Source organism: Mus caroli, unplaced genomic scaffold (genome assembly GCF_978045245.1).
Source record: "Mus caroli unplaced genomic scaffold, Mus_caroli_1 scaffold_6, whole genome shotgun sequence".
Classification (NCBI taxonomy): Eukaryota; Metazoa; Chordata; class Mammalia; order Rodentia; family Muridae; genus Mus; species Mus caroli.
The window spans coordinates 59388900-59407553 of NW_028227261.1; the positions used below are offsets into that span (position 1 = coordinate 59388900).

The following is an 18654-nucleotide window of genomic DNA, read 5'->3' on the forward strand; positions in this document are numbered from 1 at the left end:
GTAATATATGTGGAATGGATAAAAATCTTTTCCCATTGTAGGCTGCAGCTGATGGTCTCCTATTTGGTAAATTTGTATTGCTCTATTAATACCCACATATACTTATGGGATCTCTTTAAATGAAAAACCCAATGATAAGAATAACTTTTACTACTTGTTAAGCATAGATACACCTGGACTTTGAAATCAAGCTTCATAATAATCTAATAATTTTATTATGTGTCAATACTATATATCTTAATATTCTATTATAGTAATACATTATGTCATATTACTATATTATAATTAAGAGCATGAAAAGTTACAGGGCATTCTCATTTCAGAGTACATATTCTAACCTTGATGGATTTGGGGAAAGGAGACTATAACCTCACAAATAAATTGACACTAGTGTTCCCAACTTGAGAATGGATACTAAAAAGAAAAAAATAAAGAGTTTTAAAACATATACAGCTCTAAATGCCTTTTCTCAGCTTGATAACTGCAGAACAAAGAAATGAAGAGGAATTTATACCAACAGTTTCCCAGCGGTGCCTGCTTTCTGTCATGTTGGAGGTGCTACAGACTGAAAATCTGACCACCAACACCCTGTCCCATCCTCCCCAAATAATCTCTTCTGAGAAGCTGCTGCTTTAAACATTTGAGACCAGCAGCCTGGTGTGTGCTGAGCACCTTCAATCCCAGCAGCGGGGAGGCAAAGGCAGGTGGATCTCTGTGAGTTAAGGTCTGCCTTTTCAACATAGTAGTTCAGGGGCAACCACAGCTACTTAGAAAGAAACAATTAAATCAATCAATTAATCAATCAACCAACCAGGGAGACCACTTACTGAGCCCTGCTGCCTTTCTCTTCTCACAGCTCTCACAAAGGGCCTAATTGTCCCTCCTCCTCTGCTGCCAGTGACCACAGACATTGTACCATAATCCACTTTTTAATTGGCCTCCTCATGTGAAAACTCCAACTCCCTCAGAAACCTTTAAGAATAGAAAGAATAGAATTCACTCTTTGTTAGATGGTGCCTACAGCTCTCTCTCTTCAGAACCTTGCCATGCTATCGGTGGTACTGATAATTTTCCTGGAGAAACTCTAGTCTGAAGAACAGTCTCAGGACTATACCCTTTTCTCTCAGTCCCTAAAACCTAACAAACTAACACAAACTCACACACACACACACACACACACACACACACACACACACTTACTTTTGTTTTAATTTTTGTTCTTTTGTTTTTTAAATGGAAAGCACATGAAGTCAGGTAGGTGAGTAAGGAGATGGGTAGGATTTTGGGAGGAGTTGGATTAGGTGAAAGCATTGATCAAAATATTTTGTTTACAATTCTCAAAACAAGCAGAACATTTTAAATGTTTTATAAAAAGGAAATAAAAAATGGGGGGGAGGGGAGCTTGGTGTTAGAGGCATCTGCTATGCTGTCAGAACCAAAAAGTGCTAGGTGTCACTGTCCATGGTAGTCTTACTTCTCAGGAAGGTTGCCAGCACTGGGGAAAAATTTACAAGTCAGAAGCCTTCTGGCCTGTAAATCATGATTCTCAGAAACACACAAGGGCTTAGGAGTAAAAAAAAAAAAATTCCGAGACAACAATCACACTTAACCAAGCCTTTTAACCACTTTTGGTGAGTTCTGAGAATACCTGGCCTGACATATAGCATTGGAAGCAAAATACCCGCAGGTGGGCCAGACTTGGGAGAAGGGACAGAGTGGAGCACACCAAGGAAAAGCTTATGAGGGAGGGGCCTGGAGAAGATTGGGTTAAGTGCAAAGAGGAGCAGAGAGCTCTGTGGAAGCCTCCAGGGATATGGGTGCTGATGAACTGGGTATTGACTTACAGAGAGCACAGAGGCGGGGCGGGGCCAAAACAGTGAACAAAACAGTGGACAAGGAGTTCTGGTAGGACAGAGAGAGGCACAGTCCTCAAGGAAGAGGGTTGAACTTAGCGGAGGGGCTGTCCGTGTTATCAGCACCAGGTGGTTACACAGGAAACCAGCCCCAGCTTGGACTCTCATCATGCTTGCTACTGAGGACACCCTTGAGACAGCCATTTGGGCACTGCTTCATTTCAAGACTCTGCTGCTGGCTGCTGTCACCTTCATGCTCTTGGCTTACTATCTCAAAACCCGGAGACCCAAGAACTACCCACCAGGACCCTGGCGCCTGCCTTTTGTGGGCAACTTATTCCAGTTGGATTTTGAGCAGCCACATGTAGTGATTCAGCAGGTAAGGTAGGGTGAGGGTGTCTGGCGGTGATATGACCAAATCCTGAGCTGTAGAAACAGGGATGCTGGCACTGGGAACAGCAGGATATGACTGGAGGCTGATGCTAGCTGCCAGTTAACCCAGCCAGGAGATCTCATTTGTAATCGGAGCCCCATTTTAAAAGACACTTTGTTTTGATGTCAAAAAGTCGTTTTTATTATCTTTGTATGAAATAATTCTTTTGTTATTCCATTATGGTCTGACAGCACACTATATATGATTTCAATACTTTTAAGTATGTCAAGTTGATGAATTACAGAATAGTTCATCTTGATATATAAATTCTGCTTCTGTTAAGAAATGTGTAAGCAAGTGTTCCTGAGCTTACTATGGTAAACATTCATCCAGGAAAAAAAAACTATATACTGTTCTCTTGATTGGAGTTTTGTATAATATCAGTCCTCATATATTGATAGTTGCTTATTCCACACCCTCGTTGACTGCTTGCCTATTGACTTTATCAACTACAAGGAAAAGTGTGCTGAAGTCTCTAGCTCCACTGGGAGTTTTCTTGTTTGTCCTCAGCTCTCCCTCCCCTCTTTCCTCCTTCATCCCTCTCTCCCTCCCTCCCTCCATCATTCCGTGTGTGTGTGTGTGTGTGTGTGTGTGTGTGTGTGTGTGTGTGTCTGCGTGTTCACATTTAAAATAAGCAGATGTTTTTCGTGCAGTGACCATATTCCTTTGTAATGTCCCTACTTACCTTTAATAACTTCCTATGACTACATAGAGTATACTTGGGCCCCCTTACTTTTTTTTAATTATTGGTCCTACTTCCTAGTTTCACCATTAACTGAGGAAAGTAGACCACTCAGTAGACTTACTGTTATAGGAGGGTTTTTTTCTTAACTGTATTGCTTTCTCTTTGTGTTTCTGTTCCTTTAGTCATCTATTGTCTCTTCCCAGTGTGTTTCTTGGACACTCTCCTATTAGTTTTTTTTTTTTTTTAATTTCTCTTCATTCTTTCATTGCATCTTCTTTCATTGTCTTTCTTCCAGCTGCTCTTGCTATGGAATAGGCCCATGCAGATGATGAGAGTTTATTATTACCATTTTCCACAAGAAACAAAGTGACTACAAACATAGAGTACCCCTATCTCCCCTCTATGGTACAGCTGTCTCATGTATCATCTTCACACACTGAGGACCATGTCAGACACTAATCTGCTCTTCAGTGTCCTGTGCAGATGGAACTCAAAGGCAGAAGAGCCTGTTGTCTCTGGCCCTTGCTCATCCTCCTGTAGCTATCCCTTTCTTGTTCACAGTTTCCTTTCTGACCTCAAGCACTTATTTTCTCCATCCTTTCAGAGGAGGCTGTAACAGAAGGGAAACTTCTTGGCTTTGCCCCAGGTGAATGTCCACATCCATTCCCACACTGTCTTTCCCCTGATTGTACAACACTAGGTTGGCTCTCTGTTGCACTTAATGTTTTTAATGCCCTCTCACCCCCATTTCATTCTGGCCTTTCTGGTTTCCCCAGAAGTGCTAAGCTAATTTCCCTCTGCTTTCGATAGATTTCTCTGGGATTGTAGCTTTCCTGCTTATATTGGTTGCTTTGCTTCACTTGGGGCTTTGTGCTGTTGGGTTCTTCATGGCACATTTGTGGTTTGTTATACTAGGAAGTTTCTATAATTGTTCAATAATGTGCTCATCTATCCTTTCTCTTTCCTGTCTTTGGCAGACAGCCGGACCCAGGCACAGCTGTAATATCTCTGGTGCTGGCTCTTGCTGTTTTCCATTGCTATGTTTTCTGTGCTATGCAGGGTTCACCTGCTTCTCACCCCTGCCCTGCCAGTGGTTTTTCTCACATCACTCCGCTGCTGATCTCTCCTGCACATTGAGAACCCGGGAGCTTTCTGTGCTCACATTTACCTTTGCTTCCTCTCCATACTTTTCATTTCTTTTCTGAGACATGACAATATTTTCAAAGATGTGTCACTTGATTAAAATCTTTCAATATACTAAACCCTCAAAAGGCTTGAGATGTTTCCATTTTAAGATGAGTAATTTTACTTGCAGAGGTAGCCTATTGGGGATCTTAATATTCACCTTTTTGAGTAATAATTCGAAAGTAAATTTCAATCACAAAGAGTTGATAGTATACATCTTGGGGAACCTCAGTGTGTGGGTCTCACAGAAATTTCCCCTGAAAATCTCATTCCCACACTGTGGTGAAAATGAGGATAGCTGTAGACCATCAGAATAAATGTTATACTTTACTGTAAAGCCATAAAAGTAAAGGATGTCTTCCTTCATCTTTCCTATGAAAAAGAGACACCCTTATTACCATAGGAGAAGAATAGAGATCAGAATTCCACACTGGGCTTCTTTACAGACTCTCTTTGTTACAATACAGCTGTGGAGCTCCTAGTTCCACTCAGAGACTCAGCCCAGATGTGACACCAAGGCAGAGTAAGTGACAAGGCTTCACTTATGAACCCCACTACTGCAACCTATTGAAAGTTTGGAGAAGTCTTAGCTATTTTATGGTGTTCAACAAAGACATCAGGCAAGAAAGAAGAGATGTTGTTCTGCTGGTCAGCACTTTTTAATGGCTTTCAGCTAAAGATTGCAAACTGATTGGAGTTTACCCTCTGTCCACTGCTGCTGTATTTAAACATGATTAAAAATTATTTTACTTGACTCTGGGTTATTTAAAAGTATTGATCTATATCATTCATTTGCTGCTAGGTTAGGTCTGACTACAGGGCTTAGGTGAAATGTCTAATGTCACAATCACGGTTCATGATGAAACTGAGACTGGGCTTTTCTTCCCAGTTGAACTATATTTTACCCATTTATTTTATATTTATAGATTTAGTGATCTATGGCTATAAACAAGTGAAGTAAAATAGTACTGTTCTCTTATGATTGTTTGGATTCTTTCCATTGATAAACAGTCCTCGTGTCTGTTGTACTTCACCCAGGTTTGCATGCTCCTTTTGCTTCAGGCACACTGGTGAGCTGCTGTCAACTAGCAGTTCCACTTGACACTGAACAAACCTGCTGAAGAAAATAAGGATCTGGCTTTCCAATGTTGTTTACTGGGGAAATGGCAAATAATGTGATTTGAATCTACAGATTCTCTCTGAACCTTCCTGCTTACCACTTCATGGCACAATTAGAGACTGTTTATTTGTGTACTTATTTAGTGAATAAATAATTCTTAAGTACCTACCAAGACTGTCACAATGTAAGGTGACCATATGGAGAATCCGTTCAATAATTGTGCAATCACATCAGATCTCACTGTGTGGGAGGCTCTGTAGATAGCCTCTGGATGACTGATGGCCTAAATTGGCCTGCCCTTACAAGGAGAGTTTAACAACTATCCAGTGGCATAAAAGTATAAGTCATTCTAAATGGAGGAGCTGGCAAGAGATAAAACACAGTGACAATAAAGAAGCTGGCATCTTGTTCAGTGTGTGGGAACGGTACCTCCCCTCTACCTCACAGTTTCTCGTGTTCCTCTACTGTAGATTACTGAATTATTGTAAGAATATTTTTATTATATATTTATTTTATTTTTATTTATGCATATGTGTTTGTGTGTCTGAGCATGTGTGTGTGTGTGTGTGTGTGTGTGTGTGTGCCAGATACCTGCAAAGGCCAGAAGTGGGCACTGTTAGGTCCTTGGAAATAAATTTATAAGCAGTTGTAAGCCACCAACATGGGTGCTAGGAACCAAACTGTTGTCCTTTGCAAGATCAGGAAGCTATTTTAATCACTGTGCCATCTCTACAGCCATGGAACATGCTTTAGGTAGGAACAAACTCTAAGGAGCATGAAGCAATACATGAATTATGTGTTCCCACACATTACTACTTTGCTGTTACGTAACATGCCAAATAAAATGGTGTAAACAACATTAACACGTTTTTCCTCTCACAATGGAATTAAAATCTTGAGGCCGAATTCCCAAGATGCAAAGGCTGCTTTGTACCATGAGCTCCCTTGAGAAGTCCAGTGTCTTTGTATTGCTACTCTTGATCTCAACTAGTTTTATTTGTTTGTGCTCTGGGTAGTGGGGAAGGGGGGTTGTCAAGTAAGAAACTTTGATGACCTGTGACCCAGAATTCACACATATACCCACCATATTCTTCCACTGGCCATACCTAGAACAGCTGGGGAAAGAAATATTTCTCTTTCTTCTAAACATTCCCTCTATTGAACCTTATTTCCTTATACTACATTTGGAAATTTTATTTCTATTTAATGCCACGTCTCTATTGCTTTTCTTCAATATTGTATGTCTTGTTTTAATCAATTGTTGTTCATTTTTCTTATTCAGTATACCATTTTAACCATTCTGGACTACATTATATATACAAAAATAACTTTATTATGTTATGTATATGAATACTGTGCCTTCATGTATGCTGTGCATTATATGTATGCCTTGTGTCCACAGAGACCAGAAAAGAGCATTCCATCTGCTGAAACAGGAGTTACAGACAATAGTAAGCATCTATGTGGGTGCAGGGAATAGAAGCCAGATCATCTGGAAGAATAGTCTTAACACTGAGCTATCTCTCCAACCCTGGCCTATGTTACTTTTATAGTCTTTTTAAATTATGTTTTCTTGACTTAATGCTGCAGAGTGAAAAACAGACCCTGCCTTATGGCATATTCTGAGACATCATCTGAGTCTTAATCCACATAAAACAAATGCATAGAGAACTTACTCACTGGGGAATCTCTACTTGGTTGGTAACAGTATATATAAAGTTTAGTGATAACATTCTGCTAAAGTAGAAATCTGCACAAAGGACTTATAAACTGGGAAAAGTCCTTCATCTCTGTACCTAGCTTCTAGATCCTTCTCACGTTCAAGCACCAAATCCTTGTGCTACACACTGATAGTGAGGAGTCAGCTTAAACCAAGGTTTTCACTGTTTCTAGAACTTCTTAATTGGTCATTCACTTGATTTTTATGACTGCATTGCTGATATTTCTTTTTTATTGGATATTTTCTTTATTCACATTTCAAATGTTATCCCCTTTCCCAGTTCCCGCCTCCCCACCCCCGGAAACCCCCTATCCCATCACCCATCCCCTTGCTTCTATAAGGGTGTTCTCCCCCACCCCACCCCCACTCCCTCATCTGCACCCTCACATTCCCCTGCTCTAGGGCATCAAGCCTTCACAAGACAAAGGGCCCCTTCTCCCATTGATGCCCAACAAAGCCATCCTCTGCTACATTTGCAGCCAGAGCCATGGGTTCCCTACATGTGTACTGCTTGGTTGGTGGTTTAGTCCCTAGGAGCTCTAGAGGCATCTGTTTGGTTGATATTATTGTTCTTCCTATGGGGTTGCAAACCCCTTCATCTCCTTCAGTCCTTTATCTAACTCCTCCATTGGGGACCCCATGCTCAGTCCAGTGGTTGTCTGTGAGCATCAGCCTCTGTATTTGTCAGGTTCTGGCAGAGCCTCTGGAGAAGCAGCTACATCAGGCTCCTGTCACCATGCACTTCTTGGCATCCACAATAGTGTCTGTGTTTGATAACTGTGTATAGGATGGATTCAGCAGCATTTGCTGATATCTCTTAAGACAAAATGCATTCACTCAATGTCTCTGTACTTATGACCAAAACACAACAGACTAGCTAGAGTTAAATGAAATTATTAAGGACCATGGATAAGGAACAAATGGAAGACTGAGTCTAGGCTCTGTCTTTAATGTGACTGCAAGATTCTAAGATGAGACCAAACCATTCCATATGTTTTGACACTGTCCCATAGGTACAGATCTCAAAGTGGTAGGGTAACAGTGCATGAAGATGGAGATGGGGTAGAGTCCCAAAGATACCTGAAGGAGTTGAACTCTTCTGTTTGATACCACTGTCACAGTTAAGCAAGACACCACTGTTGCAGGTAGACAAAAGGCAGAGGTGAGGTCTAAATAGTTCTGACTCTTAAAAACATAGGCAAGGGAACCTTTGATATTCCTAACACTGCCTAACACTGAAGTACATCCGTTCATTCATATTAACATATACACCTCTAACACTAGTCTGTCTAAATGCACACACATCTGCCATCCATTGACATGTTTTATACAGTGTGCACTTCATGGACACTCTTGTTCTCTCCCAAATACTTCTTTATGCTCAATACTGCTCCTCATACTCTATCTTCCACTAAACTCTAAGGTCCTATGGGCAACTCAACATTTATGCATTTGCCTTCAAATCTAACAAAATACCTGGAAACTTCTCTCCTCCAGGAAAAATCTGGGTTTTTCTAAATTGCTTCCCTACAACTTATTTGCCTTTTCAGAATGGTGAAGAAAACTTTAAATACTGTAGAACAAATATAAAGAATAAAGTAAACCACAAAGCTTACTGAGCATTCACTTTGAGGGTGTGACTGTCTGTGATCAGTAGGTTTTTGTCCTGCCTTTCACAATGCATTTGTATCCCTGAGCCTATGAACACAGAGCTCATTCAATTCTTAAAGATGCAGTGAGTGGCTGGGTGCCTGGAAATCTCATTCTTCCCCCACAAAACTCTCTGAGTAGGGTAGGGTGAATTTACTCTTTAATAACTGTGGATCTGAGTCTTAGAAGATAGCATCTACCCCAAGAACCAACTCTTAGTGAACCATAAAGCCTACATGCATATATCACCTGGATCTTCAGAGATGTCTCTACACAGATCTTCCACACTTTATTGTATTTTCCATACCTAGTCATGGTTAAATAGAAAACATTCTCTTTCCTACACCAATATTGTAATTTTTACTAAGGTTTCCATGATTGCTACAACAGACTTTTACTAGACTGCTTGACTTCTCTGGGGACTGATGCCCTTATTTCTCTGCCTTCGCTAAGTTAAAGAACTGCCTTTGTTTAAAACACTTCTAGGGAAACATTGATGGTTCTTCTAATATTATTATTGAAAATATAAATGGAAGTTTCAGAAGAAATTTCAAATACTAAAGTGAATCAGACTTTGGTGGAGGTTAGATTAGAGATATGCTAAAACATTCCTATTACGCCAAGATTCCTTTATCATACACTGATACATGGGCTCCCCACAGTGTTAGTCTCATTATTTCCCCATGTACTTCTCATGTCTGGAAGACACTAAGTAGATGGTATCATTCTCAAGATAAACTGACATTTGGTTTTGTAAGATGTACATGAAAATTGTACTGTAAAAAACATGCACAGACCTTCTTTTCCCTTGGCAGGTCACATGTGTCTTATACTCCCCCTTCACTGGACTTTAGAATGCTTCATTAAAGACCTTGCTTATGCCAGGTGTGGTGGCACACGCCTTTAATCCCAGCACTTGGGAGGCAGAGGCAGGCGGGTTTCTGAGTTCGAGGCCAGCCTGGTGTACAGAGTGAATTCCAGGCCAGGACAGCCAGGGCAATACAGAGAAACCCTGTCTCGAAAAAACCAAAAAACAAAAAAAAAAAGACCTTGCTTATTTGTTGACCCTTATGTCCTTATATATTCTTTTAGAGGCTCACTCAATTCATACTCACTTATATCAATGATTTTTCATAGATTCGTTTTAATTGAATTTCAATTTAGTTCAGAGGAGGAAAGAAAAATCTTCAGAAACATTTCCACATACTGAAGTACATCCGTTCATTCATATTAACATATACACCTCTAAACACTAGTCTGTGTAAATGCACACACATCTGCCATCCATTGACACATGAACACAGACATACTCTAACTATTGAAATGTTTTTCAGTTTGTGAAGAAGTATGGAAACCTAACTAGCCTGGACTTTGGTAACATTCCTTCAGTAGTAATAACTGGACTGCCCTTGATCAAAGAAGTCTTCACTAAGATGGAACAAAACTTTTTGAATCGTCCTGTTACACCTATCAGAAAACGTGTCTTTAATAACAATGGTAAGTTTAATTGGAAGCACTATTGACTTCAGTGGGTTATTTAAAACAAACAAACAAAAACTCTGCATGAATTTGGATGGAAAATGGAACACAGGTGTGGAAAAGTTTCATGAAGAGCTGAAGGGAGAGAGTAGGAAAAAGGATATATCCAAGATATATTGCATACATATGAAATATCCAAGAAAAGAAATTGGTGCATATAATAGTAAGTTTCTAGTAGAATATAAAGCACATGCATGGTATGTGAAAGATACCTCTATGTCTGTAATTTTACATATTCCTGTAACAAAACCCTTCATGATATGTTATCTTTAAAGTCAGCTGTTTACATTTCCTAGATGAAATCGACCATCAGGGGACTGAGAGCATCTCCCTCTAAGAGTCATAGGGAAATCACATGTCCTGCAGACTATCTCAGAATCATGGATAGGAAGTAACAGTAGCAGCTTCCTCAGCCAGACACATGTGCTCTCACTTTCCCTTTCCCACTCCAAACCTACCTTAGAAAAACAGATGTGAGGCACCCTCTTCCTTGCTGCTGCTCTTGCTTATGGCTCCTTAAAATGCATCATTAAGACTATACCACACAGGGCTCACTAGCCTTCCAAATATTGTTAGACTGGCAAGAGTGCATAAAGCAATCATTAAATCTGGTTATGTGCTTGAAAATTGAATACAGATTTCAACTCTTTTAACCTAAAAAGTCTTCACATTTAGCAATTTCCTAAATACTCCTTGAAACAGTTGACCATTAATTGTACATCATTGGCTGCTGTACATGATCTGCTATGAGAAGCACAGCCATGGTCTTAAATGGTTAATAGTGCACAAAATACATAAAAGTCAGTGTCATTTTGTGACAATTCATTGAACAAGGACATCTGAATGAATTAGCTATCCTGAATAAAATACCATCATGCTACTGGTGCAAAGTTTTATTAAAGACATACAGATTGGCTTACATTTAAAGAAAAGCTTTTGAACTAATGGTATGCATTTAATAGTTTGAAAAATATTCAATAGGAAGAGAATATCCATGATGGGATGAATAAGAAATCAAGACTCTTAAACTGCAAAGTATCAAATATGTAAAGTATGTTATCTGAAGAAAACCTTAAAGTGGACATAACACTGATGAGATTGCCACTAAGGAGCCCAGTTCTTCATTTCTCACCATAACAGCCAAAGAAGCTCTTGAGTGGTGTAGAACAGAGAAGAAGACCAAACATGACACATTTTGAGGCTCATTTATGATGCCAGATAGAGAACAGAGGAATGATAGCCAAGATATTATCATTTTAAGTTATAAAAGGGATTTGAACACTCTAGGAACAAAAATGATAGTAGGTTAGACTGATGGTGATAAATTTAATGCCACTAAATTCATGTAACTGTAAAAGGGGTGTGTGTGTGTGTGTGTGTGTGTGTGTGTGTGTGTGTGTGTGTGTGAGCGTGTATTTGTATGTCTGCGAGGAATACTCATCCTTCTTAATTTCTTAAGTTATTTTGTCATCTTTACTAAAACCTATAATTCTGCACTTTGGTCTTCCTTCTTGAGTTTCATGTGTTTTGCAAATTGTATCTTGGGTATTCTAAGTTTCTGGGCTAATATCTGCTTATCAGTGAGTGCATGTCATGTGTGTTCTTTTGTGATGGGGTTACTTCACTCAGTATGATATCCTCCAGATGCATTCATTTGCCTAAGAATCTTATGAATTCATTGTTTTTAATTGCTGAGTAGTACTCCATTGTGTAAATGTACCACATTTTCTGTATCCATTCCTCTGTTGAGAGACATCTGGGTTTTTTTCCAGCTTCTGGCTATTATAAATAAGGAGCATGTGTCCTTATTACAAGTTGGAACATCTGGGTATATGCCCAAGTACCCATAGAAGGAGTTACAGAGACAAAGTTCGGAGCTGAGACAGAAGGAAGGACCATCCAGAGACTGTCCCACCCAAGAATCCATCCCATATACAACCACCAAACCCAGACACTACTGCATATGCCAGAAAGATTTTGATGACAGGACCCTGACAAAGCTCTCTCTTGTGAGGCTATGCCAGTGCCTGGCAAATACAGAAGTGGATGCTTACAGTCATCTATTGGATGGAACACAAGGCCCCTAATGAAGGAGCTAGAGAAAGTACCCAAGGAGCTAAAGAGGTCTGCAACCCTATAGGAGGAACAACAATATGAACTAACCAGTACCCCCCAGAGCTGTGTCTCTAGTTGCATATGTAGCAGAGGATGGCCTAGTCAGCCATCAATGGGAGGAGAGGCCCTTGGTCTTGCGAAGATCATACACCACAGTACAGGGGAATGCCAGAGTCAGGAAGCAGGAGTGGATGGAGAGCAGGAGAGCAGGGTGGGGGGAGGGTATAGAGGGCTTTGGGGTTGGCATTTGAACTCTAAATGAAGAAAGTATCTAATACAAAATCTATAATTCCTTTCTTTGCTTCTTTAAAAATGTGTGCTTTTTCTTACTCTTTTATTTATTTATTTTATTGAATATTTTCTTTACATTTAAAATGTTATCCTCTTTTCCCATTTTCTCTCTAAAAACTCCCTATCCTATCCCCCATCCACCTGCTTCTATGCATCCACGCTTTGGCGTTCCTTCCTCTTGAGCTTCATGTAGTCTGTGAATTGTATTTTGGGCATTCCAAGCTTTTGGGTTGATATCCCCTTATATGTGAGTGCATAACATGTGTGTTCTTTTGTGATTGGGTTACCTCACTCAGGATTATATTTTCTAATTCCATCCATTTGTCTAAGAATTTCATGAATTCATTGTTTTTTATAGCTGAGTAGTACTCCATTATGTAAATGTACCACATATTTTTATCCATTCCTCTGTTGAAGGACATCTGAGTTCTTTCCAGCTACTGGCTATTATAAATAAGGCTTCTATGAACATAGTGGTCCATGTGTCCTTGTTGTATGTTGGAGCATCTTTTGGGTATAATCCCAGGAGTACTATGGCTGGGTCCTCAGGTAATACTATGTCCGATTTTCTGAGGGACTGACAGACTGATTTCCAGAGTGGTTGTAACAGCTTGCAATCCCAACCAGCAATGGAGGAGCATTCCTTTCTCCACATCCTCACCAGCATCTGCTGTCACCTGAATTTTTGATCTTAGCCATTCTGATTGCTATGAGATAGAATCTCAGTGTTGTTTTGATTTGCATTTCCTTGATGAATAAGAGTGTTGAACATTTCTTTAGGTGCTTCTCAGCCATTCCATAGTTCTGGCTAGGGCTTTGAGTACTATACTGAATAGTTAAGGGAGAGAGTAGAAAGCCTTGTCTAGTCCATGATTTTAATAGATTGCATTAATTTTTTTCTCCATTTAGTTTGATGTTGAGTACTGGTCTGCTGTATATTGCTTTTGCTACGTTGAGGTACGGGCCTTGAATTCCTGATCTTTCCAAGACTCAATGAAGGGGTGTTGAAACATTGTCAAATGCCTTCCCAGCATCTAATGAGATGATCATGTGGGGTTTTATTTTTTTCAGTTTGTTTATATAGTGGATTCTGTTGAAGAATTTCCATATATTTAACTATCCCTGCATTCCTGTAATAAAGCTTTCTTGATCATGATGGATGAACATTTTGATGTGTTCTTCAATTTGGTTTTCAAGAATTTTATTGAGTATTTTTGCACTGATATTCATAATAGAAATTGGTCTGAAGTTCTCTTTCTTTGTTAGGTCTTTGTGTGCTTTAGGTATAAGTGTAATTGTGGTTTCAGAGAAAGAATTATGTAGTGTTCTATTTCTGTTTCTATTTTGTGGAATAGTTTAAAGAATATTGGTATTAGGTCGTTTTTGAAGGTCTGATAGCATTCTTCACTAAACCCATCTGGTCTTGGGATTTTTTGGTTGGCAGACTTTTAATGACTGACTCTATTTTTAGGGGTTATAAGACAGTTTAGATGGTTTATCTGATCCTGATTTAACTTTGGTACCTGGTATGTGTCTAGAGAATTGTCCACTTCATCCAGATTTTCCAGTTTTGTTAAATATAAGCTTTTGTAATAGGATCTGATGATTTTTGAATTTCCTCAGTTTCTGTTGTTATGTCTCCCTTTTCATTTCTGATATTGTTAGTTTAGATACCATTCCTGTGACCTATAGTTAGTCTGGATAAGGTTTTATCTATCTTGTTGATTTTCCCAAAGAACCAGATCCTAGTTTTGTTGATTCTTTGTATAGTTCTTTTTGTTTCCACTTGGCTGATTTCAGACCTGATTTTGACTATTTCCTGCCATATACTTCTCTTGGGTATATTTGCTTCTTATTTTCTAGAGTTTTAAGGTGTACTTTCAAGCTGCTAGTGTTTGCTTTCTCCAGCTACTTTTTGGAGGCACTCAGCTATGAGTTTTCCTCTTAGCACTGCTTTCATTGGGTCCCCTAAGTTTTGGTATGTTGTGCCTTCATTTTCATTAAATTCTAAAAAGTCTTTAATTTCTTTCTTTATTTCTTCACTAGCCAAATTACATGTTTATGTTGGCTTTCTGTTGTTTTTGTTGCTATTGAAAACCAGCCTTAGTCCATGGTGATCTGATAGGATGCATGGGATTATTTCAATCTTCTTGTATGTGTTGAGGCCTGTTTTGTGATAAATTATCTGGTCAATTTTGGGGGAAGGTACCATTAGGTGCTGAGAAGAAGGTATATTCTTTTGTTTTAGCATGAAATGTTCTATAGATATCTGATAAATCCATTTGGTTCATAACTCTTGTTAGTTTCAATAGATCTCTGTTTAGTTTCTATTTCTATGAACTGTCTATTAGTGGGAGTTGGGTGTTGAAGTCACCCACTATTTTTTGTGAGAAGCATGTGTGCTTTGAGCTTTAGTAAAGTTTCTTTTATGAATGTGGGTGTCCTTACATTTGGAGCATAGATGTTCAGAATTGAGAGATCATTTTCGTATATATATTTTGTTAATGAGTATGAAGTGTCCTTCCTTACCTGTTTTGATAACTTTTGATTGAAAGTTGATGTTCTTCAATATTAGAATGACGTCTCCAGCTTGTTTCTTGAGACCATTTTCTTGAAAAAAAAAAAATGTTTTCCAGCCTTTTACTCTGAGGTAGTGTCTGTCTTTGTCATTGAGTTGTGTTTCCTGTATGCAGCAAAATGCTTGGTCTTGTTTATGTATCCGGTCTGTTAGTCTATGTGGTTTTATTGAGGAATTGAGTCCATTGATGTTAAGAGATATTAAGGAAACATGATTTTTGTTTCCTGTTATTTTTGTTGCTAGAGGTAGAATTATGTTTGTGTGGCTATCTTCTTTTGGTGTTGTTGAAACACATTAATTTCTTGCTTTTTTCTAGGGTTTAGTTTCCCTCCTTGTTTTGGAGTTTTCCATCTATTATCCTTTGTAGAGCCGGATTTATGGAAAGATAGTGTGTAAATGTGGTTTTGTCATGGAATATGTTGGTTTCTCCATCTATGTTAATTGAGAGTTTTGCTGGGTATAGTCACCTGGGCTGGCATTTGTCTCTATGGGTCTGAATTGTTGCAGGAAATATTTAAAAAGAACTGGCTTGTTCCCATGCTTATGTCAGTAACTCTTTGTCCTGGCAGCCTGGTCTGGCCAGCTATGTATTGGTGGGCAATTGCCGACCTGTTTTTATTTTGTAGAGACTCTGACTGAGAACTCTACAATCTCTCCACCCAGCTCTCTAGGTTCCCACTGGGGAGTCACTACCATGCCAGCCCTATGTTTAAAACCCCCATGGCCTTTGAGGTGTCCATCAGGCAAACTCAAGCTTTGTTGCCATAACTTTCTCTCTTGAACCCAGACAAGCCACCTCATGAAGGAAAACGCAACACAAACTTAGTTGAGAAACAATGGTAACTCAATCTCTGGGTGCAACAACTAAAACCTAATCTTGTAAGCCTTATTAAAATCTGATTCCTCCAGTGGTGAATCTTTGTGTATCTGCCATGATACCAGGAAACACTAGCAGCTTTATTTTACCTTTATGCTGTCCCCATTTTAAAAGACCTAACTCTCTCCTGCTTCATCTCTTCCTCAATCCAACCCAGAAGTCCTGCTTACTCACCCAGTGATTGCCTCCTTTATTCATTAAGGGATTAGTTCACAAGAATTCACCTGAGTATGACTCACTCCTTGTCCACAACCCCTTCCAGGAGAGTGAAATTAATATATAAACAGTACCAGGTCTATCCACAACACTTCCCCCTTTCTGTTCTAGTAAAAAGCAAAACCTTTCTCTTAAATATAAATAGAGCACAACTATTACCACTTTTGAAAATTGTAAAGTATAAGATAGATCTAACACCCAGTCCATCAATATTGTCATTAAGATAGAACACTGTCATCTATCCTATATTAAAAGACTTATCACTTTACACTGGCTTTAGATTGTAAGCCATCTGAAAATCATCCTCTCAAAGCTAAATCATCTTTCTCAATGTTAAAGAGCTTAGGTTGGCAATGATACTACCAGTCTTCAACCCTGCCAGAAATCTAAGAACAACTAATATTACCTGAATATATGAGAAGCACAAAATATAGCTTCCAAAACTTAGACAATTTATAGAGAGCACTGATCACCTAGACAGTCCCTGTACTTCAAAACATTGGAGCATTGTTCTTCTGCCTTCTGGCCAGAATCATCTGACAAACCTTTTTAATGTAGAATTTTGAAGGGATGATTGCCCTGACTTGGCAGAGATTATCAGTCGACTATTTCACATAGTGTGTCATTTTTCTGGACAACATTTTGTCTGTATATGAAATGAGGCAATTCTTGTCTAGTGGCTCTCTCACCACAACTGGAGCAACTCCATTGATGCTCAGTTTCTTCTTTGAATCCAAGAAAGGGAATGCTGTCAGGAGCAGACTTGACTCAACATCAAGTGAATAAATAACATTAAATGTCACATTCTGTAGATTTCTGACATTTTTGAAAACCAACTATCTGTGTAAAGTAACCTGGACTGTTCTCTGTTAACTATTCTCAGCTATTCCTAATTAAAATATCTGAAAAACACTCTAATAATAAACTCAGAGCCATGAATTTGTTATTTGTCCCTTAATTCACAGGCTTAATCATCTCAGATCAGTTTATAAAAACTGTTACAGAAAGACTGAGTCTAAGCCCTGTAATTTTAAACTTTCTGAATCAATAGAAGTTTATACCAATACCTTGATTTTGAATCAAAATCAATTCTGTACCAAAATAAGAAATTATGACTTCAACTTAGCAACAATTAAAAAGATTTCTCCAAAATGAGATTATGATTATGTAATCAATCTTAGCTATTCCTCCCTGTTTTAATTATGACCATTTCTACAGTCCCTAGAAAGACAACCTATAATAACCACCTCCAGCCCCAAAGCCCAGGGAATTGGGTTGCCGACTCTTCATAACTTCTTCAAGCTGAATATGGACTTTCAGATATTTTGAATGGGTTGGGGGAAAGGTAGGGAAAATAGGAAAGTTGATTGGCCTTAAGAAGGCCACACCAACAATTGTATTAGTCTCTGATGTCTGTGTCTTGACTGGATTCTGCTGAAGTCCAAGACATCAGGAGTTCAAGTAGGTTAGATCAGCATGTCTGATGAGGAGAATCACCAAGGCTGTATATTCTGTAATATACAAATCTCAAAACAAAATGTTACTATCATCAAGATAACCTTTTTGTTTGTTTCTCTGGAATCTAGTTCTTTAGGGGGTCTCCCTCTAACAAATCTGATCCATATTACTCTGAAAGGTGAATAGACACAAATCACCAGTTATAAAAATGCAAAGACAAAACCTTTCTCCCAATTCAGCATATCCTTGAGCCAGTAACCAGAAACACCTTTATTTTTACCTCTCTCCCAGTGGAATAATATAATCACAAAGCTCAACATCACACCCATTTTGAAAATTAAAACAATCCAAAACAAATAAGTAAACTAAATCACTATATGTGCCTATTCTTAGGGCTTTTCTATTTTGTCATGTAGTATAATAACCCAGAAGTCTCATGGAACCCACGCTAGACAGAATATGAGTATCCTCTAAGGCATATTAGAGAATCTTTATATCATCTTCAAAACAATTGATTCACACATCTAGCTGGGTGGAGATGTTTCAGGAGCTCTGGGCCAAAGAGTTTCCAAAAGATAATAGGCTGGCCATTTGCCCACCAGTACATGGCTGACCAGGCTGCTGAGACAGAGAGTAGCTGACACAATCGCAAAAATATGCCAGTTCCATCTTTAATATTTCCCACAACACTATATGACATATGCCAAGGATCTTCTGGCTTTTATTGTTTCTGGCAAGAAGTCTGGTGTAATTTTGGTAGGTCTGCCTTTATATGTTACTTGACCGTTTTCCCTTCCTGCTTTTAATATTTTCTTAGTTTTGTGCATTTGGTGCTCTGATTATTGTGTGACAGGAGGAATTTCTTTTCTGGTCCAGTCTATTTAGAGTTCTGTAGGCCTCTTGTATGTTTATGGGCATCTATTTCTTTAGTTAG

The 18654-nt window shown here is 38.9% G+C and overlaps 1 protein-coding gene across 1 annotated transcript in view; it reads left to right on the forward strand.

Moving 5' to 3' along the window:
• The first annotated feature begins 1946 nt into the window (after nucleotides 1-1946).
• The window catches only part of LOC110293363 (cytochrome P450 2J3-like), a 39329-nt gene continuing 22621 nt past the window's right edge, over nucleotides 1947-18654 (forward strand). Inside the window, exons 1-2 of the mRNA XM_085838426.1 lie at nucleotides 1947-2232; nucleotides 9981-10143. Of these exons, the coding sequence (XP_085694552.1) occupies nucleotides 2023-2232; nucleotides 9981-10143 (373 nt within the window). The 5' untranslated portion in view covers nucleotides 1947-2022. The remainder of the gene's footprint in view (nucleotides 2233-9980; nucleotides 10144-18654) is intronic.